Genomic DNA, 23,601 nt, shown 5'->3' with positions numbered 1-23,601 from the left:
GGGGTGACACTCTTGACCCAAACTGCTACAGACCTATATCTATCCTACCATGTCTTTCTAAGGTCTTCGAAAGCCAAGTCAACAAACAGATTACCGACCATTTCGAATCTCACCATACCTTCTCTGCTATGCAATCTGGTTTCAGAGCTGGTCATGGGTGCACCTCAGCCACGCTCAAGGTCCTAAATGATATCTTAACCGCCATCGATAAGAAACATTACTGTGCAGCCGTATTCATTGATCTGGCCAAGGCTTTCGACTCTGTCAATCACCACATCCTCATCGGCAGACTCGACAGCCTTGGTTTCTCAAATGATTGCCTCGCCTGGTTCACCAACTACTTCTCTGATAGAGTTCAGTGTGTCAAATCGGAGGGTCTGCTGTCCGGACCTCTGGCAGTCTCTATGGGGGTGCCACAGGGTTCAATTCTTGGACCGACTCTCTTCTCTGTATACATCAATGAGGTCGCTCTTGCTGCTGGTGAGTCTCTGATCCACCTCTACGCAGACGACACCATTCTGTATACTTCTGGCCCTTCTTTGGACACTGTGTTAACAACCCTCCAGGCAAGCTTCAATGCCATACAACTCTCCTTCCGTGGCCTCCAATTGCTCTTAAATACAAGTAAAACTAAATGCATGCTCTTCAACCGATCGCTACCTGTACCTACCCGCCTGTCCAACATTACTACTCTGGACGGCTCTGACTTAGAATACGTGGACTACAAATACTTAGGTGTCTGGTTAGACTGTAAACTCTCCTTCCAGACCCATATCAAACATCTCCAATCCAAAGTTAAATCTAGAATTGGCTTCCTATTTCGCAACAAAGCATCCTTCACTCATGCTGCCAAACATACCCTTGTAAAACTGACCATCCTACCAATCCTCGACTTTGGCGATGTCATTTACAAAATAGCCTCCAATACCCTACTCAACAAATTGGATGCAGTCTATCACAGTGCAATCCGTTTTGTCACCGAAGCCCCATATACTACCCACCATTGCGACCTGTACGCTCTTGTTGGCTGGCCCTCGCTTCATACTCGTCGCCAAACCCACTGGCACCTGTACATAGCCCACCTATAATTTAGCCCAAACAACTACCTCTTTCCCTACTGTATTTTATTTATTTATTTATTTTGCTCCTTTGCACCCCATTATTTTTATTTCTACTTTGCACATTCTCCAATTGCAAATCTACCATTCCAGTGTTTTACTTGCTATATTGTATTTACTTTGCCACCATGGCCTTTTTGCCTTTACCTCCCTTATCTCACCTCATTTGCTCACATCGTATATAGACTTGTTTATACTGTATTATTGACTGTATGTTTGTTTTACTCCATGTGTAACTCTGTGTCGTTGTATGTGTCGAACTGCTTTGCTTTATCTTGGCCAGGTCGCAATTGTAAATGAGAACTTGTTCTCAACTTGCCTACCTGGTTAAATAAAGGTGAAAAAATAAAAGATAAAACCATGTGATTTAATGTTTAGCGCAAATCTTCTAATGGATGAAGTGCGGGAGGCCAAAAAAAGCATCTCACGATGCGCTTAGCTGTTCTGCAAGGGGTCTGAGTGTTTTCAAGTGCAACTTTAAGAACAATGTTTTTTTGTGGAAACTGCTCTGAGATTTAACAATGCTCCAAACGATGAACTGAACCCTTAACACGCTCTTGGGAAATCGGGCCCAGCTCTCAAACTCTGCTCCCAAATGTTTTTGTAAATGTGGGAATGAAAATGTGCTTTTTTTTTTGCAGAGTTGGACAGCTATGTACAGCATGACTAAGAATATTTGTGGTTAAAAGAATTTAGCGAACCTATCCGATGTAAGGTGTTTCTCATTTGTTACGGTGTTCGTATCAGGAGATGTATACACAACTTGAAGCTACATAGTAATTTGACAGAGGTAATGAACTGTCCATTGTTCAGTATAGCAATTGATAAAACAGGACCATGTTGGGAAAAACAAGTTTATGTGAATATTACACAGGTCAACTAACTGTTACAGAAACCAGGAATACAGACCGGCTGTATGTTATGTATGGTACCTACTGACCAAAGAAGATGTTTTAATCTATTCATTTTTTTTTCAATGAATATATTGATAAAATAAAGGTTTAATAAAGAAATGCAGGCAGGGACAACATTGCTACGAGACAAAACAGGTCACTCAATCAAGCCTAATGGTGTTGTAAGTATAAAAGCAATGCTTGCTTTCATAAAATCAAAAAAAAGCTTGAAAAGGTAGTGGAATTGGGTAGGATGAATGCAATACATTACCTTCTATGCAGCACAAAACACATTATTGTGGGAGCATCTCTAAGACTATGAATTTGGCTGTTTTCTTTTGTTAAGGTTTGAATCCTAAGCAATAAACCAACGTAGCTACTTTAGTAGATCAACGTTGTGTGCTGGAAATCCTTTGTAGAGCATGGGTGGAGTACGCATTGCGGTGCTCAGGAATTCTCTTTTTTTGGCTTCAGACCCATGCTTACTTTTAACTTAATGTTTTTTTTTTGTTTTTAATACTCTACATCACATTCCCAGAGTGGGTTCTCTCTTTTTGTTTTGTCATTATTGTGTGTAGATTGCGGGAAAATCTCAATTTTAGAATAAGGCTGTGTGAACCAAACGTGGAAAAGTCAAGGGGTCTGAGCACCTTCCAAATGCACTGTATAATGTACATTTCTACGTCTAGGTGGGTCACATCATTAAAAGTACCAGAGCCCACTCTGGAAATTTGACATGTTTGAAAAAGTATATATTGTTAAAAACAAACAGTATCCCCAAAAAAATAAGATAAAAAAAATAATGTAATAATGTTTTTGGATTTATGTTGAATAAATGAATGTGGAAATTATTTCAGAGTCTAGACATACTCCTTATTTGAGAGAACACAACAAGGAGTTAAAATGACGCCAATATGTCTATCATGTACGTGTTTACAGATCATTAGGGTCTTAAATGGCCACTTTAATCATGTTTAAATGATGATGATGATGATAATAATAATAATAATAATAATAATAATAATAATAATAGTTTGCTACAAAGGTAAACAGCATGTTAAACATCCTTCCTCCCAATGCTGTTCCTATGTGAGAATTACAAGAACATTCTGACATACTGAAAATATTTCTCGCTGGCGTGGAATCGGCCAATAGAAACGCTGGCGTGGAATCGGCCAATAGAAACGCTGGCGTGGAATCGGCCAATAGAAACGCTGGCGTGGAATCGGCCAATAGAAACGCTGGCTAGTGAGGTCACTGTCATTGTTGCCAGTCAATTGTTTCTTTCTCGCCACAGGGGTGTGTTTGCTTATTTGTTCTTCGGAGATTTTAAATATGGGATCAATTCCTCTTTTTTTGTATATTTCATATTGTCCACGGGACATGTGAATTGGTGGCTGGCTGTGAAGTAGTGATGAAATGCAAAGCCTAAAGTATGCAAATGTTGAGGCTATTTTAACTTCAAAGTTGCTGCCGAATCAGTTGCTTATATCCAACTCCCATCATGTAACATAAACAACACGGTACCAAACAGTGAAGAACTATTCAGTGACCCGGTCTGCCTGTCTTACTCTCTGTGTTCCAGTGCTTGCAGAGCTGCCTCAACCTCAGAACCTGACTCTGCTCACCCTGAACACACAGTATGTACTGACGTGGGACTGGGACCAGACGACCACAGGCAACTCTGTTAGCTTCACTGTAGAGTACATGGCGTAAGTCACCAGATGCACTCACACCACCCCCGCAGACCCCTCGTACATGTCACATACTGTATTTCACCCCCCCCCCCTACATGTCACATACTGTATTTCACCTCCCCCTCCTACATGTCACATACTGTAGTTCACCTCCCCCTCCTACATGTCACATACTGTATTTCACCTCCCCTTCCTACATGTCACATACTGTATTTCACCTCCCCCTCCTACATGTCACATACTGTATTTCACCTCCCCTCCTACATGTCACATACTGTAGTTCACCTCCCCTCCTACATGTCACATACTGTAGTTCACCTCCCCTCCTACATGTCACATACTGTAGTTCACCTCCCCTCCTACATGTCACATACTGTAGTTCACCTCCCCCTCCTACATGTCACATACTGTAGTTCACCTCCCCTCCTACATGTCACATACTGTAGTTCACCTCCCCTCCATGTCGCATACTGTATTTCACCTCCCCTCCTACATGTCACATACTGTAGTTCACCTCCTACATGCACATACTGTATTTCACCTCCCCCTCCTACATGTCACATACTGTATTTCACCTCCCCCTCCTACATGTCACATACTGTATTTCACCTCCTACATGTCACTTACTGTATTTCACCTCCTACATGTCACTTACTGTATTTCACCTCCTACTACATGTCACTTACTGTAGTTCACCTCCCCCTCCTACATGTCACTTACTGTATTTCACCTCCCCTCCTACATGTCACTTACTGTATTTCACCTCCCCTCCTACATGTCACATACTGTATTTCACCTCCCCTCCTACATGTCATACTGTAGTTCACCTCCCCCTCCTACATGTCACATACTGTACTGTATGTCACCTGCTACATGTCACATGATACCGTATTTCACCTCCTACACCCAAACAGTGACTCGTCTGCTTTATTTTACCACCATGAGAGTCATGATCTGGTATTAGGCCAAGACTGCCTCTCATCACTGACCCTCTCGCTCGCTCCCCAACAGGAAGTACAAGATGAAGATGAAGAAGAACTGGAGCCGTGTGTGTGAAAGGACCACACGCACCCGCTGTGACCTCACAGGTTCTAATCTGCGCTACCTGGGCGTGTACGTGCTCCGAGTCCAAGCCAGCGCAGACGGAGTCAACTCGGACTGGGTCAACAAAGACTTCTGCCCTCATAAAAACGGTGAGAGGAATGGGAGAAGGCAGACAGACTTGGGCACAGATGGGGGAAAAACTAAATGAGAGAAGAAAATCAACACCGTTGCAGACAGTCACATTTAAACACCGCCACACACACACACACACACACACAGCCACACGCGTGTGTTGATTGAGCTTTCAGAAGTTGTAAAGGCACTCAAATCTATTGGTATTAAGAAAGCCGGCTGGCCCGGATGAATTGAATTCCTAAAGTCTGGAAAGCAGCCTACGTCATGCCTTTACGTTAAGGGTGGAGATCTGTCCCAATTGGATAACTATCGTCCCATGTCTAAACTGTCTGCACATCCAAACATTTAGGAAAAAAACAGAGTTGAGTTTTTTTCAGGTTCTCAATTCCAGTTGGGTTTTAGAGCCCAGTATGCTGCCCTACCAAGCAAAAAGGCAGTAACTGCTCATAGTGTGGATCTGAGGAAAATGGCTTTTATTTACCTTGGTTTCACAGTAACTTTATACAGTAACTGTTAACATGACCGCAATTTTCACCACAATACAATACAATAGAGGCAGGATACTTGTCCACATGATTAAGCATGTATTTACTGTAGCAAAAATGACTAACTCATTTTTGACCAAATTAGCAGTTACTGCCAGTTTTGCTTGGTAGGACAGTATAGTACAATTACTGCAATGATGTTGTTGGTGATTTTCTAGATGCTCACTTTCTATCGACTTGTCAAAGGCCTTTGACACTGTTGACCATGCCCTGCTGTTGAATAGACTAAATAAAAGTTTACGTCTCCTGATGTACTGGCCTGTCTCCTGGTAGCGCCTCCATGCTCTGGACACTACGCTGACAGACACAGCAAACCTTCTTGCCACAGCTCGCATTGATGTGCCATCCTGGATGAGCTGCACTACCTGAGCCACTTGTGTGGGTTGTAGACTCCGCCTCATGCTACCACTAGAGTGAAAGCACCGCCAGCATTCAAAAGTGACCAAAACACCAGCCAGGAAGCATAAACCTAAACTGGAACATGCTTAACACCCCAGCCATCCTACAATCTAAACTTGATGCCCTCAACCTCACACAAATTATCAATGAACCTACCAGGTACCTCCCCAAAGCCTTAAACACGGGCACCCTCATAGATATCATCCTAACCAACTTGCCCTCTAAATACACCTCTGCTGTTTTCAACCAAGATCTCAGCGATCACTGCCTCATTGCCTGCATCCGTAATGGGTCAGCGGTCAAACGACCTCCACTCATCACTGTAAAACGCTCCCTGAAACACTTCAGCGAGCAGGCCTTTCTAATCAACCTGGCCGGGGTATCCTGGAAGGATATTGATCTCATCCTGTCAGTAGAGGATGCCTGGATATTTTTTTAAAATGCCTTCCTAACCATCTTAAATAAACATGCCCCATTCAAGAAATTTAGAACCAGGAACAGATATAGCCCTTGGTTCTCCCCAGACCTGACTGCCCTTAACCAACACAAAAACATCCTATGGCGTTCTGCATTAGCATCGAACAGCCCCCGTGATATGCAGCTGTTCAGGGAAGCTAGAAACCATTATACACAGGCAGTTAGAAAAGCCAAGGCTAGCTTTTTCAAGCAGAAATTTGCTTCCTGCAACACTAACTCAAAAAAGTTCTGGGACACTGTAAAGTCCATGGAGAATAAGAACACCTCCTCCCAGCTGCCCACTGCACTGAAGATAGGAAACACTGTCACCACTGATAAATCCACCATAATTGAGAATTTCAATAAGCATTTTTCTACGGCTGGCCATGCTTTCCACCTGGCTACTCCTACCCCGGTCAACAGCACTGCACCCCCCACAACAACTCGCCCAAACCTTCCCCATTTCTCCTTCTCCCAAATCTGCTCAGCTGATGTTCTGAATGAGCTGCAAAATCTGGACCCCTACAAATCAGCCGGGCTAGACAATCTGGACCCTTTCTAAAATTATCTGCCAAAATTGTTGCCACCCCTATTACTAGCCTGTTCAACCTCTCTTTCGTGTCGTCTGAGATTCCCAAAGATTGGAAAGCAGCTGCGGTCATCCCCCTCTTCAAAGGGGGTGACACTCTTGACCCAAACTGCTACAGACCTATATCTATCCTACCATGTCTTTCTAAGGTCTTCGAAAGCCAAGTCAACAAACAGATTACCGACCATTTCGAATCTCACCATACCTTCTCTGCTATGCAATCTGGTTTCAGAGCTGGTCATGGGTGCACCTCAGCCACGCTCAAGGTCCTAAATGATATCTTAACCGCCATCGATAAGAAACATTACTGTGCAGCCGTATTCATTGATCTGGCCAAGGCTTTCGACTCTGTCAATCACCACATCCTCATCGGCAGACTCGACAGCCTTGGTTTCTCAAATGATTGCCTCGCCTGGTTCACCAACTACTTCTCTGATAGAGTTCAGTGTGTCAAATCGGAGGGTCTGCTGTCCGGACCTCTGGCAGTCTCTATGGGGGTGCCACAGGGTTCAATTCTTGGACCGACTCTCTTCTCTGTATACATCAATGAGGTCGCTCTTGCTGCTGGTGAGTCTCTGATCCACCTCTACGCAGACGACACCATTCTGTATACTTCTGGCCCTTCTTTGGACACTGTGTTAACAACCCTCCAGGCAAGCTTCAATGCCATACAACTCTCCTTCCGTGGCCTCCAATTGCTCTTAAATACAAGTAAAACTAAATGCATGCTCTTCAACCGATCGCTACCTGTACCTACCCGCCTGTCCAACATTACTACTCTGGACGGCTCTGACTTAGAATACGTGGACTACAAATACTTAGGTGTCTGGTTAGACTGTAAACTCTCCTTCCAGACCCATATCAAACATCTCCAATCCAAAGTTAAATCTAGAATTGGCTTCCTATTTCGCAACAAAGCATCCTTCACTCATGCTGCCAAACATACCCTTGTAAAACTGACCATCCTACCAATCCTCGACTTTGGCGATGTCATTTACAAAATAGCCTCCAATACCCTACTCAACAAATTGGATGCAGTCTATCACAGTGCAATCCGTTTTGTCACCGAAGCCCCATATACTACCCACCATTGCGACCTGTACGCTCTTGTTGGCTGGCCCTCGCTTCATACTCGTCGCCAAACCCACTGGCACCTGTACATAGCCCACCTATAATTTAGCCCAAACAACTACCTCTTTCCCTACTGTATTTTATTTATTTATTTATTTTGCTCCTTTGCACCCCATTATTTTTATTTCTACTTTGCACATTCTCCAATTGCAAATCTACCATTCCAGTGTTTTACTTGCTATATTGTATTTACTTTGCCACCATGGCCTTTTTGCCTTTACCTCCCTTATCTCACCTCATTTGCTCACATCGTATATAGACTTGTTTATACTGTATTATTGACTGTATGTTTGTTTTACTCCATGTGTAACTCTGTGTCGTTGTATGTGTCGAACTGCTTTGCTTTATCTTGGCCAGGTCGCAATTGTAAATGAGAACTTGTTCTCAACTTGCCTACCTGGTTAAATAAAGGTGAAAAAATAAAAGATAAAACCATGTGATTTAATGTTTAGCGCAAATCTTCTAATGGATGAAGTGCGGGAGGCCAAAAAAAGCATCTCACGATGCGCTTAGCTGTTCTGCAAGGGGTCTGAGTGTTTTCAAGTGCAACTTTAAGAACAATGTTTTTTTGTGGAAACTGCTCTGAGATTTAACAATGCTCCAAACGATGAACTGAACCCTTAACACGCTCTTGGGAAATCGGGCCCAGCTCTCAAACTCTGCTCCCAAATGTTTTTGTAAATGTGGGAATGAAAATGTGCTTTTTTTTTTGCAGAGTTGGACAGCTATGTACAGCATGACTAAGAATATTTGTGGTTAAAAGAATTTAGCGAACCTATCCGATGTAAGGTGTTTCTCATTTGTTACGGTGTTCGTATCAGGAGATGTATACACAACTTGAAGCTACATAGTAATTTGACAGAGGTAATGAACTGTCCATTGTTCAGTATAGCAATTGATAAAACAGGACCATGTTGGGAAAAACAAGTTTATGTGAATATTACACAGGTCAACTAACTGTTACAGAAACCAGGAATACAGACCGGCTGTATGTTATGTATGGTACCTACTGACCAAAGAAGATGTTTTAATCTATTCATTTTTTTTTCAATGAATATATTGATAAAATAAAGGTTTAATAAAGAAATGCAGGCAGGGACAACATTGCTACGAGACAAAACAGGTCACTCAATCAAGCCTAATGGTGTTGTAAGTATAAAAGCAATGCTTGCTTTCATAAAATCAAAAAAAAGCTTGAAAAGGTAGTGGAATTGGGTAGGATGAATGCAATACATTACCTTCTATGCAGCACAAAACACATTATTGTGGGAGCATCTCTAAGACTATGAATTTGGCTGTTTTCTTTTGTTAAGGTTTGAATCCTAAGCAATAAACCAACGTAGCTACTTTAGTAGATCAACGTTGTGTGCTGGAAATCCTTTGTAGAGCATGGGTGGAGTACGCATTGCGGTGCTCAGGAATTCTCTTTTTTTGGCTTCAGACCCATGCTTACTTTTAACTTAATGTTTTTTTTTTGTTTTTAATACTCTACATCACATTCCCAGAGTGGGTTCTCTCTTTTTGTTTTGTCATTATTGTGTGTAGATTGCGGGAAAATCTCAATTTTAGAATAAGGCTGTGTGAACCAAACGTGGAAAAGTCAAGGGGTCTGAGCACCTTCCAAATGCACTGTATAATGTACATTTCTACGTCTAGGTGGGTCACATCATTAAAAGTACCAGAGCCCACTCTGGAAATTTGACATGTTTGAAAAAGTATATATTGTTAAAAACAAACAGTATCCCCAAAAAAATAAGATAAAAAAAATAATGTAATAATGTTTTTGGATTTATGTTGAATAAATGAATGTGGAAATTATTTCAGAGTCTAGACATACTCCTTATTTGAGAGAACACAACAAGGAGTTAAAATGACGCCAATATGTCTATCATGTACGTGTTTACAGATCATTAGGGTCTTAAATGGCCACTTTAATCATGTTTAAATGATGATGATGATAATAATAATAATAATAATAATAATAATAATAATAATAATAATAATAATAATAATAATAATAATAATAATAATAATAATAATAATAGTTTGCTACAAAGGTAAACAGCATGTTAAACATCCTTCCTCCCAATGCTGTTCCTATGTGAGAATTACAAGAACATTCTGACATACTGAAAATATTTCTCGCTGGCGTGGAATCGGCCAATAGAAACGCTGGCGTGGAATCGGCCAATAGAAACGCTGGCGTGGAATCGGCCAATAGAAACGCTGGCGTGGAATCGGCCAATAGAAACGCTGGCTAGTGAGGTCACTGTCATTGTTGCCAGTCAATTGTTTCTTTCTCGCCACAGGGGTGTGTTTGCTTATTTGTTCTTCGGAGATTTTAAATATGGGATCAATTCCTCTTTTTTTGTATATTTCATATTGTCCACGGGACATGTGAATTGGTGGCTGGCTGTGAAGTAGTGATGAAATGCAAAGCCTAAAGTATGCAAATGTTGAGGCTATTTTAACTTCAAAGTTGCTGCCGAATCAGTTGCTTATATCCAACTCCCATCATGTAACATAAACAACACGGTACCAAACAGTGAAGAACTATTCAGTGACCCGGTCTGCCTGTCTTACTCTCTGTGTTCCAGTGCTTGCAGAGCTGCCTCAACCTCAGAACCTGACTCTGCTCACCCTGAACACACAGTATGTACTGACGTGGGACTGGGACCAGACGACCACAGGCAACTCTGTTAGCTTCACTGTAGAGTACATGGCGTAAGTCACCAGATGCACTCACACCACCCCCGCAGACCCCTCGTACATGTCACATACTGTATTTCACCCCCCCCCCCCTACATGTCACATACTGTATTTCACCTCCCCCTCCTACATGTCACATACTGTAGTTCACCTCCCCCTCCTACATGTCACATACTGTATTTCACCTCCCCTTCCTACATGTCACATACTGTATTTCACCTCCCCCTCCTACATGTCACATACTGTATTTCACCTCCCCTCCTACATGTCACATACTGTAGTTCACCTCCCCTCCTACATGTCACATACTGTAGTTCACCTCCCCTCCTACATGTCACATACTGTAGTTCACCTCCCCTCCTACATGTCACATACTGTAGTTCACCTCCCCCTCCTACATGTCACATACTGTAGTTCACCTCCCCTCCTACATGTCACATACTGTAGTTCACCTCCCCTCCATGTCGCATACTGTATTTCACCTCCCCTCCTACATGTCACATACTGTAGTTCACCTCCTACATGCACATACTGTATTTCACCTCCCCCTCCTACATGTCACATACTGTATTTCACCTCCCCCTCCTACATGTCACATACTGTATTTCACCTCCTACATGTCACTTACTGTATTTCACCTCCTACATGTCACTTACTGTATTTCACCTCCTACTACATGTCACTTACTGTAGTTCACCTCCCCCTCCTACATGTCACTTACTGTATTTCACCTCCCCTCCTACATGTCACTTACTGTATTTCACCTCCCCTCCTACATGTCACATACTGTATTTCACCTCCCCTCCTACATGTCACATACTGTATTTCACCTCCCCTCCTACATGTCATACTGTAGTTCACCTCCCCCTCCTACATGTCACATACTGTACTGTATGTCACCTGCTACATGTCACATGATACCGTATTTCACCTCCTACACCCAAACAGTGACTCGTCTGCTTTATTTTACCACCATGAGAGTCATGATCTGGTATTAGGCCAAGACTGCCTCTCATCACTGACCCTCTCGCTCGCTCCCCAACAGGAAGTACAAGATGAAGATGAAGAAGAAGAAGAAGGACTGGAGCCGTGTGTGTGAAAGGACCACACGCACCCGCTGTGACCTCACAGGTTCTAATCTGCGCTACCTGGGCGTGTACGTGCTCCGAGTCCAAGCCAGCGCAGACGGAGTCAACTCGGACTGGGTCAACAAAGACTTCTGCCCTCATAAAAACGGTGAGAGGAATGGGAGAAGGCAGACAGACTTGGGCACAGATGGGGGAAAAACTAAATGAGAGAAGAAAATCAACACCGTTGCAGACAGTCACATTTAAACACCGCCACACACACACACACACACACACAGCCACACGCGTGTGTTGATTGAGCTTTCAGAAGTTGTAAAGGCACTCAAATCTATTGGTATTAAGAAAGCCGGCTGGCCCGGATGAATTGAATTCCTAAAGTCTGGAAAGCAGCCTACGTCATGCCTTTACGTTAAGGGTGGAGATCTGTCCCAATTGGATAACTATCGTCCCATGTCTAAACTGTCTGCACATCCAAACATTTAGGAAAAAAACAGAGTTGAGTTTTTTTCAGGTTCTCAATTCCAGTTGGGTTTTAGAGCCCAGTATGCTGCCCTACCAAGCAAAAAGGCAGTAACTGCTCATAGTGTGGATCTGAGGAAAATGGCTTTTATTTACCTTGGTTTCACAGTAACTTTATACAGTAACTGTTAACATGACCGCAATTTTCACCACAATACAATACAATAGAGGCAGGATACTTGTCCACATGATTAAGCATGTATTTACTGTAGCAAAAATGACTAACTCATTTTTGACCAAATTAGCAGTTACTGCCAGTTTTGCTTGGTAGGACAGTATAGTACAATTACTGCAATGATGTTGTTGGTGATTTTCTAGATGCTCACTTTCTATCGACTTGTCAAAGGCCTTTGACACTGTTGACCATGCCCTGCTGTTGAATAGACTAAATAAAAGTTTACGTCTCCTGATGTACTGGCCTGTCTCCTGGTAGCGCCTCCATGCTCTGGACACTACGCTGACAGACACAGCAAACCTTCTTGCCACAGCTCGCATTGATGTGCCATCCTGGATGAGCTGCACTACCTGAGCCACTTGTGTGGGTTGTAGACTCCGCCTCATGCTACCACTAGAGTGAAAGCACCGCCAGCATTCAAAAGTGACCAAAACACCAGCCAGGAAGCATAGGAACTGAGAAGTGGTCTGTGGTCCCCACCTGCAGAACCACTCCTTTATTGAGGGTGTCTTGCTAATTGCCTATAATTTCCACCTGTTATCTATTCCATTTGCACAACAGCATGTGAAATTTATTGTCAATCAGTGTTGCTTCCTAAGTGGACAGTTTGATTTCAGAGAAGTGTGATTGACTTGGAGTTACATTGTGTTGTTTAAGTGTTCCCTTTATTTTTTTGAGCAGTGTATATAACTTGTGACACTTTAGCTGTGTTCGAATACTCATACTAACCGTACTATTTTTGATGTACATGCTTATTTGGCATAGTATGGATTTTTATTTAACCAGGGAAGTCGGTTAAGAACTAATTCTTATTTATAATGTCACCCTACCAAAAGGCCTCCTGCAGGGACGGGGGTCTGGGATAAATATAGGACAAAACACACATCACTACATAAAGAGAGACCTAAGACAACACCATAGCAAGGCATCAACACATGACAACACGGCATGGTGGCAACATAACTTGGTAGCAACACAAAACATGGTACAAACATTATTGGGCAAAGACAACAGCACAAAGGACAAGAAGGTGGAGACAACAATGAATCACACAAAGCAGACACAACTGTCAGTAAGAGTGTCCATGATTGAGTCTTTGAGTGAAGAGATTGAGAACTGTCCAGTGTGAGTGTTTGTTGCTGCAGCTAATGACTGGAAAGAGCTGCAAACTGAAAAGAGGATCGACTCAGGGATGCGTGTGCTTTGGACCTTTTTATCAGAATGTGACTGGCAGAACAAGTGTTGTATGTGGAGGATGACGGCTGCAGTAGATATCTCAGATCGGGGGGAGTGAGGCCTAAGAGGGTTTAATAAATAAGCATCAACCAGTAGGTTTTGTGACGTGTATACAGAGATGGCCAGTTTACAGAGGAGTGTATCCTATAAGGAGCGTTGGTGGCAAATATGATGGCTGAATGGTAAAGAACATCTAGCTGCTCGAGAGCACCCTTACCTGCCGATCTATAAATTCTGTCTCCGTAATCTAGCGCGAGTAGGATTGTCATCTGAATCAGGGTTAGTTTGGCAGCTGGGGTGAAAGAGGAGCGATTACGATAAATCTAGACTTGGTTTCTTCTAACTTTAGCCTGCAGCTTTGATATGTGCAGAGCACAGTTCACCATCTAGCCATACTCCGAAGTACTTGTTTGAAGTGACTACCTCAAGCGTTAAACCTTCAGAGGTTGTAATCACACCGGTGGGAAGAGGGGCATTCTTCTTACCAAACCACATGACCTTTTGTTCTGAACACCTCCAAAACAAGGTTAAGGTCAGAGAAAGCTTGTTGGACACTAAGAAAGCTTTGTTGTAGAGCATTTAACACAAAATCCGGGGAGGGGCTATCTGAGTATAAGACTATCATCTGCATATAAATGGATTAGAGAGCTTCCTTCTGCCTGAGCTATGTTGTTAATGTACATTTTTCAAGAGGGTGGGGTCTAGGATCGAGCCTTGGGCCCTTGGTGACCGACAGTGGCTGAGACAGCAGATGTTCTGACTTTATACACTGCACTATTTGAGAGAGCGTCAGTAAATGAGGCCAAAGACCCCTCAGAGACACCAATCCACCTTAGCTGGCCCAAAAGTATGGAATGGTCTACCGTATCAAAAGCTTTGGCCAAGTCAATATAAATAGCAGAACAACATTGCTTAGAATCAAGGGCAATGGTGATGTCATTGAGGACCTTTTTAAGGTTGCAGTGACCCATCCATAACCTGAGCGGAAACCAGATTGCATAACCGAGAGAATACTATTGACATCAAGAAAGCCAGTCAGTTGATTATCAACAAGTTTTTCCATCACTTTTGATTAAACAGGGCAAAATAAAAAATTGGCCTATAACAGTTAGGATCAGCTTGATCTCCCCCTTTTTAAATAAAGGATTAACTGTGGCTCCCATCAAAGCAATGGGAACCTCCCCAGAAAGGAGATACAGGCTTGGCAATGATAGGTGTAAGAACCTTTTTTTTTTAAAGAAATGGTCTAATCCATCTGACTCACGTTTTTTTGGGGGGGTCAAGTTTAAGGAATTATTTTAGCACCTCGGACTTAGTGACTGCCTGCAGGGAGAGACTTTGTAGCGGGGCAGGGGAAAAAGAGGGAGAAGCATCGGGGATAGTCGCATTAGAGGGGTGGGAGATGAGGAAATGTTGGACAGGCAGGGAGGCATGGCTGAGTCAAATAGGAACCCTGACTTAATGAAATGGTGATTTAAAAAAAAAAAAATTCTTTAAAGCTCAGCCATGTTCTTGTCAGTAACAACCACATCAACATTAAGGGACATAGGCGGCTGTGAGGAGGCAGGTTTATTCTCCAGGTCTTTAACCGTTTTCCAGAACGTCTTGGTGTTAGACCCACAGAGCTAGAACTGCTCCTTAAAGTAACTAACATTGGCCTTCCGGATAGCCTGAGTGCACTTATTTCTCATTTGCCTGAACGATAGCCAGTCAGCCTGAGGATGTGTGTGCTGAGCCTTTCGCCAAATGCAATTCTTGAGGTGGAGTAACTCTGCAAGATCGCGGTCGAACCAGGGGCTGAACCTTTTTTTTTTGTTGTAATTCTCATTTTCTTTATGGGGGCGTGTTTGTTAACAATACCAGTGAAAATATCAAAAAAGAAGGTCCAAGCGCCTTCGACAGAGGCTGTCAAGCTGTCTATATACCATTTTACAGATATAGTTAGTATGACAATTCCCAGATGTGGTCCTAAATTTGCCGAAGTATACACGCAGAGGACACTATTTCCGTACTTTAGGGCCCATAATGCAATTCCTCAAAAAAGGGGGTGTGGCTTCACAAAATTTTCAGATTTGATGTATTTGGTGGAAAATATGCAGCCGAGGTCTGACGAGAGAGGATACAAATTCATTGCTTTAACTAATTATGACAAATGTTGAGTAATGTAATAAAGTAATTACTTTTCAAATAAGTTACACATTTTGTTAGCTTCGCTATCCTTACGAATCACATAGCATATTACAGCAGTATGTACCGGTATGTTAGCTAGCTACCTAATGTTAGTTGGCTACTAATACATCGGACTTGCCAGTATATCAACTATATGCTATTTAATTTAGTTAAGTTGTGTAGTCTTAGTGTGTTGTCAGTGGACATTGCTATTTCGCTCTGGTGATCTTAAAAAAATATTATAATAATAATTTAAAAAGCATGATTAAATTGTTGCCAGCAGCACAGTTGGTTACCAACACTCTAGATAACATGAAACCAGCCTAACCAGCTCTGCTAGGGCGAGTAAAATGGTCAGAGTGAAGTGTTCTCTCATTTGTGTCTGGATGTAGCTAGCAAGCTAGCCAACATTAGCCAGTTACAACGGCAGCCAAGCACCCAAGCTGAGGTCAGAACACTTGGATCAACCCTAGCCCTCCACCAGAGCGTCCAGCGTCTCATGAACAGATAATCTATCTGACAACACTCTGAATTTAGGAACGCCCAGAGCGTGCTCTGCCACTCCCAGATTGAATTTAAGAACAAGGTCCAAAGTTGTATGATGTCCTAGCTAATAATTTGTTATTCTAACAATCTAGCAAGTGGTTGCAAAGCAACAGCATCAACTTCCGGGATAGACGGGTCAAGCACTAGTACGCTCAACTGAAAGAATACCGTTTAGTTTACAGTATAATAAAAAATAACAAATAGTATGTAGTGTATATACAGTATGTTAGTGTGGGTATTCGAACACAGCTTTTGTATTTTTCTGGAATATTTTCTGGACACGCTGCTATTTCCCTGTTTTGCCTTCTTGCCAGGTCGCCCCTCACAAAATAGGCTTTTTACCTCGATGGGTCTTACCTGGTTAAATAAAATGAAAATATAACTCACACACAGCGACACGCCAACACGCACAGCCACCCTCACACACAACTAGCACAGAGACCGTTAATCTGTCCTTCACCAAGAATCATTCCCAGGACTCTGGAGTTGCCTGTATGGCGACTATTGATTTATTAGTGAGTTTATTTAGGTCTCTGTTCTTCCCCCTGTCTAGCTTCGTTGGGCCCACCGTCCAGGGTGGAGATGGCTCCTGTGGGGAACCTGCTGAACGTGACCATCTCTGACCCCCTGACCAGCACCCAGCACTCCATGAAGGAACACGTCTTCTACCTGGACTACCGCATCCTGTACTGGAGCCGCTTTGATGACCCTCAGGTACTGGCACAACCTTCTGCCTTGTTTTGTGGCCTCTAAAGACTTGTGGGCCTCCCCTCAGTAACCCTGGGACTGCTATCACCTGGGCCTCCCCTCAGTAACCCTGGGACTGCTATCACCTGGGCCTCCCATCAGTAACCCTGGGACTGCTGTCACCTGGGCATCCCCTCAGTAACCCTGGGACTGCTGTCACCTGGGCATCCCCTCAGTAACCCTGGGACTGCTGTCACCTGGGCCTCCCCTCAGTAAACCTGGGACTGCTGTCACCTGGGTCTCCCCTCAGTAAACCTGGGACTGCTGTCACCTGGGCCTCCCCTCAGTAAACCTGGGACTGCTGTCACCTGGGCCTCCCCTCAGTAACCCTGGGACTGCTGTCACCTGGGCCTCCCCTCAGTAACCCTGGGACTGCTGTCACCTGGGCCTCCCCTCAGTAACCCTGGGACTGCTGTCACCTGGGCCTCCCCTCAGTAAACCTGGGACTGCTGTCACCTGGGCCTCCCCTCAGTAACCCTGGGACTGCTATAAAATACCAGAAGCTACAACATGGTGTAACAATAAACTTAAAGATAGGAACACAAGTGTGTTCTAATAAGGCTTTCAATGCAGGTAACTGGTTGGTGCTCTGTATTCTAGAAGGTTTTGAAGTGTTCTATGGTGGGGCTCTGTATTCTAGAAGGTTTTGAAGTGTTCTATGATGTGGCTCTGTATTCTAGAAGGGTTTGAAGTGTTCTATATTCAGATGAAATGCAAAGTTGTCGTTCCATGTTCTCTGGAACTCTTCCAGTTGAAACAAGTAGTAGTGCAAGACAGGGCAGCGTATCCCAACACTGTCTGATTTTATAACGTGTTCTTATTGGATGTTCAGGGTCTGAAGCCTAAAGTGTTGGACTCTAGCAACAACCTGGTGACGCTGCCTGAGTTGGAGGCCTGGACGTGGTACTGTGTCATGATCCAGTCTCGCTACGACTACTACAACAAGACTAGCAGCTACACAGAACCCCAGTGCATGCAGACGGAGGGTAGGAATGAACATTTCACACTAAAGGCTTGGAGATTTGTTTCCAAATTGCTTGACAAATTACCTACCTGTATAATGTGTGTGTAGAGATGCCAGAGAGCGTCTTTTACAGGAGTAATTGCATAATAAGGCCACTAAAGTGTGACTGTTCTCGTCCTCAGGTGACACCCCGTACGGGCAGATCTTCCTGTACTTCCTGGTCTCCATGATGGTGTGTTTCCTGCTCGTGTTGCTTTCCTCCTACGCCTTCTTCAGGTTCTACAGAGTCCTCAAAAACACCTTTTACCCCTCTATCCAGCTGCCTGCACACATCCAGGAGGTAGGTCTCACAAACGCTTACTCAACAGTAAACAGCATAACAGTAGTATCCAGGTGTACCGTCCATCCTCTTGGTTGGTGGGTGTGTCTGTGTGTTTAAGGGTGGTTGGGAATAAGCAATGACAATTTATCTTTCTCTCTTCCCCTCACCCCAGTACCTCTGTGACTCCTCCCCCGGCTCCGACATGCCCCGCCTCCTCACTGCTGATTCAGAGGCGGAGCTGTGCTGTCATAAGCTGACCATCTGTTCTGAGGTGGTGCTACTGGAGATACACGTCCTTCCTCCCCTCACAGCGCCCCCCTCAGAGCTGGGTCAGGACAGCGACAGGCACATCTGCCAGGACAGCGGAGACTCTGGGATCTGCTCCACAGAGGGAGGCTCCACCCAGCAGGGTCGTAGTTGTGGGGAGCCAATCAGGACAGACCAGGAAGTGGATTCCTGGCAGACACTGGCGCAGGCCAAGATGGAGGAGATGGGGAGAGACGTCATATCATGAAAGTCCAATATTTTTGGAAACTTGTCTGTTGACATGTTTAACATTTTGGGACTATCAAATACCTAAATCTTTTTTTAATGGATTATTTTATTTATGCAACAGGATGGCATGTGATTCTGGCCTTTTAGTATACCAGTACACTGTCAGCTGCCTGGGTTGGCCTGGGAATCCCATGTTGCTGTGTGTTTTTTAAGGGTGTAGAAACATGCATAAAAAGTTTCAGATTTGGTATGGAGGCCCATTGACTTTAAGATGTCTAAAAGACCGCAGTCCACCTTTCTTTTCTATGATTTGTGTATAGAAGCTGTTCAGGGTCGTGTTGGTTCCAGACGTGGTGCACTGTGGTTGCTCGAGTCTTTCACAACGTTTGGGGCCTTCCTCTTGACACCGCCTGGTATAGTGGTCCTGGATAGCAGGGAGCTCTGCCCGGGTGATGGACTGGGCCGTAATCCGTGGTGGTTTGCCCTGCCACATCTGAGTGCCTGTTGTTTTTTTTATTTTTTATTGTGTTACTTTTAGAAACATTTAATTAGTTTTGTCCTTTTATGATTCTTATAGAATCTGACATCAGGAAGTGTCATGTTTTCTTATTATTTGACTTCATCTTTGTTTTGAAAGGTGCTTTGGTCCGACTGTTACTGGTTGGGCCCCTGAGTCTTAAACAAGAACTAAATCCCTGAAGGTCTATGTTCATTGATGTCTCTCTTCCTCTTTCTGATGGTTTGTTCGCTGAGGTAGCAACCTCCAGGACCAATATACCAGGCGGTGTCAAGAGCAAGTCCCCACGACTTGCTCTTGACACCGCCTGGTATATTGGTCCTGGATGGCAGGGAGCTCTGCCCGAGTGATGGACTGGGCCGTACGCACCCCGCGTTGTAGCGCCTGGCGGTCAGGTGGCTTGTAGTTGCCTTTCCAAGTGGTAATGCAGCCAGTCAAGATTATTTTGATGGTGCAGCTGTAGAACAGCCTCCTGAGGTGTAGAGGTGCCGTCATGCCCTCTTATCAACTGTGTGTATGGATCTTACGTTCTTAGTGATTTGGACACTGAGGAACTTGCTTCACTACCGCCCCATTGATGTGGATGGGGGCGTGTGTTCGCCCCTCCGTTTCCTCTAGTCCATGATCAGTGTCTTGCTGACGTTGAGGGAGAGGTTGTTGTCCCTACACTACACAACCAGGTTTCTGAACTCAGCCCATATAGGCTGCCTCTTCGTCCTAAGTGATAAGTCTTACCACCGTCGTGTCGTCAGCAAACTTGGTGTTAGACTCGTGCGCGGCCATGCAGTCATGGGTGAACAGGGAATACAGGAGGGGACTAAGCACACAGCCCTGCGGGGCCCCCGTGTTGATGGTCAGTGTGGTGGATGTGTTGTTGCCTACCCTCACCACCTGGGGGCGGCCCATCAGAAAGTCCAGGATCCAGTTGCAGAGGGAGGTGTTCAAACCCAGGGTCCTGAGCTTGGTGGTTAGCTTGGAAGGGACTATGGTTTTGATTGCTGAGCTGTAGTCAATGAATAGCATTCTTACATAGGTACTCCTTTTGTCCAGGTGGGTGAGGGCAGTATGGAGTGCAATAGAGATTGCGTCATCTGTTGGGGTGGAATGCAAATTGGAGTGTGTCCATGGTGTCTGGGATAATGGTGTGAACCATGACCAACTTTTCAAAGCATTTCATGGCTATAGATGTGAGTGCTACGGGGTGATTTGCCAGCTAGCCAGTGCAAACTCTGAGGATGTGGCCTGGTATTCCATCTGGCCCCGCGGCCTTGTGAATGTTAACCTGTTGGAAAGTCTTACATTGACTACGGAGAGCAAGATCATACATTAGTACTGAACAGCTGGGGCTCTCATGCATGGTTCTGTGTTGCTTACCTCCAAGCATAAATGCATTTAGCTCCTTTGGTAAGCTTACGTCGCTGGGCATGTCGCGGCTGGATGGATTTTTAACTTCTAAAAACATTAATTTGTTTGTTCTTTATGGAATCTGAAATCAAGGAAAGTGTCAGCGCGAAAACATACCTTATTATTTGACTTCATCTTTGTTTTGAAAGGTGCTTTGGTCCGACTGTTACTGGTTGGACCCCTGAGTCTTAAACAAGAACTGAATCCCTGAAGGTCTATGTTTATTGATGTCTCTCTTTCTGATGGTTTGTTTTCTGAGGTGAAACTCCCCTGTGGAACAAATTAATCTTAGAGGTTTTGCACTATTCATACAACATTTTGTCAAAGTTAAATTATCAGCATCATTTGGGATAAAAAGTGACATAAAACAAAATGCATCCAACAAAACCATACATTACATCTGTCAAAGCCTCAAACACAGCCAATGCAAATGTTTGTCTATGCTTTATCATACCTAGCTGACATCTGAGGTAGCATTATAGTTACATACTGTAGGTTTACAAAAGTAGTCCTGGTGAGTCTTGTGCACAAACAATTGTCGCATTTTACAGTAACACACCTACTCATTCAAGTTTTTTTTTTTGTTCACTGTTTTCTACATTGTTGAATACTAGTAAAGACATCAACTATGAAATAACACATATGGAATCATGTAGTAACCAAAAAAGTGTTAAATGCAAATCAAAATATATTTTAGATTCTTCAAAGTAGCCACCCTTTGCCTTGATGCCAGGTCATCTGATGCAGCATTCCATCACTCTCCTTCATCAAATAGCTCTTACACAGCATGGAGGTGTGTTTTTTTTGGGTCATTGTCCTGTTGAAAAACAAATGATAGTCCCACTAAGCGCAAACCAGATGGGATGGCGTTTCGCTGCAGAATGCTGTGGTAGCCATGCTGGTGAAGTGTGCCTTGAATTCTAGGACATATTTCCACCAGTCTAATGTCCATTGCTCGTGTTTCTTGGCCCAAGCACATCTCTTCTTCTTATTGGTGTCCTTTAGTGGTGGTTTCTTAGCAGCAATTTGACCATGAAGGCCTGATTCACGTAGTCTCCTCTGAAAAGTTGATGTTGAGATGTCTGTTACTTGAACTCTGAAGCATTTATTTGGGCTGCAATCTGAGGTGCAGTTAACTCTAATGAATTTATCCTCTGGGTCTTCCTTTCCTGTGGCGGTCCTCATGAGAGCCAGGTTCATCACAGCAGAGGTAACTCTGGGTCTTCCTTTCCTGTGGCGGTCCTCATGAGAGACCGTTTCATCACAGCAGAGGTAACTCTGGGTCTTCCTTTCCTGTGACGGTCCTCATGAGAGCCAGTTTCATCACAGCAGAGGTAACTCTGGGTCTTCCTTTCCTGTGACGGTCCTCATGAGATCCAGTTTCATCACAGCAGAGGTAACTCTGGGTCTTCCTTTCCTGTGACGGTCCTCATGAGAGCCAGTTTCATCACAGCAGAGGTAACTCTGGGTCTTCCTTTCCTGTGACGGTCCTCATGAGAGCCAGTTTCATCACAGCAGAGGTAACTCTGGGTCTTCCTTTCCTGTGACGGTCCTCGTGAGAGCCAGTTTCATCACAGCAGAGGTAACTCTGGGTCTTCCTTTCCTGTGGCGGTCCTCATGAGAGCCAGTTTCATCACAGCAGAGGTAACTCTGGGTCTTCCTTTCCTGTGACGGTCCTCATGAGAGACCGTTTCATCACAGCAGAGGTAACTCTGGGTCTTCCTTTCCTGTGACGGTCCTCATGAGAGCCAGTTTCATCACAGCGGATGATGGTTTTTGCGACTGCACTTGAAATGTTCTGCATTGACTGACATTCATGTCTTAAAGTAATGAAGGACTGTCGTTTCTCTTTGCTTATTTGAGATGTTCTTGCCATAATACGGACCTGGTGTTGTACCAAATATGCTGTACAATACTGAACATGCTGTAAACTATTGCTTCCAAATGGAGTTGAATTCCTATTAAAGAAAGTATCTCTCATCTCATACCCCTTGCCCCAGGCCTTTTATTGTATACTGACACTACCTTTTTGTCCCAGATCCATGATGTGAGCTTGACCTCTGTTACATTTGTGAAGGAAACATTATTCACCAGTGAGTAACAACCACGTGTGGCTGTGAGTATGTGCTGCTACATGTACACAGTCACTAACGTTTGGCACTGTACTGATTTCCTGTGTAGCCTGTTCCTTTATCATTAATCACACTGGGGGGGGGGGATGTGAACGTGCTGCAGCAGGGTGAGAATTACAACAGAACACAATGCAGCGTTGTTTTTTTTGAGAGCGCTTCTTGTCAACGTGACAGAAGGATAACATAGTAAGGTTAAATCCGTGATGTGTTACGGTTGATATGGTTACTTAAGTCAACAACTAAAGTAGGGAGGTTGGTTGGGTGTATAATGTCAACGTCTAGCAACCCAAAGGTTGCATGTTTGAATCACCTCATAGAAAACATTTTAGCTAATTAGCAACTTTGCTTACCATAACTCTTAACCTTAACCTGATTCCCCCAGCCCCTAGCCTAGCTAACGTTAGCCAAAATAAATTTCAATACGTAGCATATTATACGAATTGCATTTTGAAACATATATGAAATGGACAACTACATATGAATAAAAACCATACGTAACATATGATACTCATTTGAATGTTACAGCTTTACGTTTACTATGTTCCGTCTACCCCTGAGTCCAGGTTGGAAG

General features: G+C 43.8%; 1 protein-coding gene across 1 annotated transcript in view; it reads left to right on the top strand.

Annotated features, from left to right (window-relative positions):
- Positions 1-22,418, top strand: part of LOC110520635 (interferon alpha/beta receptor 1b-like) — a 28,610-nt gene extending 6,192 nt beyond the window's left edge. The window contains exons 2-9 of the mRNA XM_036975286.2: positions 3,597-3,723; positions 4,720-4,901; positions 10,605-10,731; positions 11,762-11,952; positions 17,003-17,163; positions 18,029-18,182; positions 18,343-18,500; positions 18,655-22,418. Of these exons, the coding sequence (XP_036831181.2) occupies positions 3,597-3,723; positions 4,720-4,901; positions 10,605-10,731; positions 11,762-11,952; positions 17,003-17,163; positions 18,029-18,182; positions 18,343-18,500; positions 18,655-18,996 (1,442 nt within the window). The 3' untranslated portion in view covers positions 18,997-22,418. The remainder of the gene's footprint in view (positions 1-3,596; positions 3,724-4,719; positions 4,902-10,604; positions 10,732-11,761; positions 11,953-17,002; positions 17,164-18,028; positions 18,183-18,342; positions 18,501-18,654) is intronic.
- The last annotated feature ends 1,183 nt before the right edge of the window (positions 22,419-23,601 follow it).

This window comes from Oncorhynchus mykiss, chromosome 3, assembly GCF_057628025.1.
Source record: "Oncorhynchus mykiss isolate SJ-2025 chromosome 3, ASM5762802v1, whole genome shotgun sequence".
Classification (NCBI taxonomy): domain Eukaryota; kingdom Metazoa; phylum Chordata; class Actinopteri; order Salmoniformes; family Salmonidae; genus Oncorhynchus; species Oncorhynchus mykiss.
The sequence above is the reverse complement of the archived record's forward strand: the minus strand, read 5'-3'. Positions and strand labels throughout refer to the sequence as shown.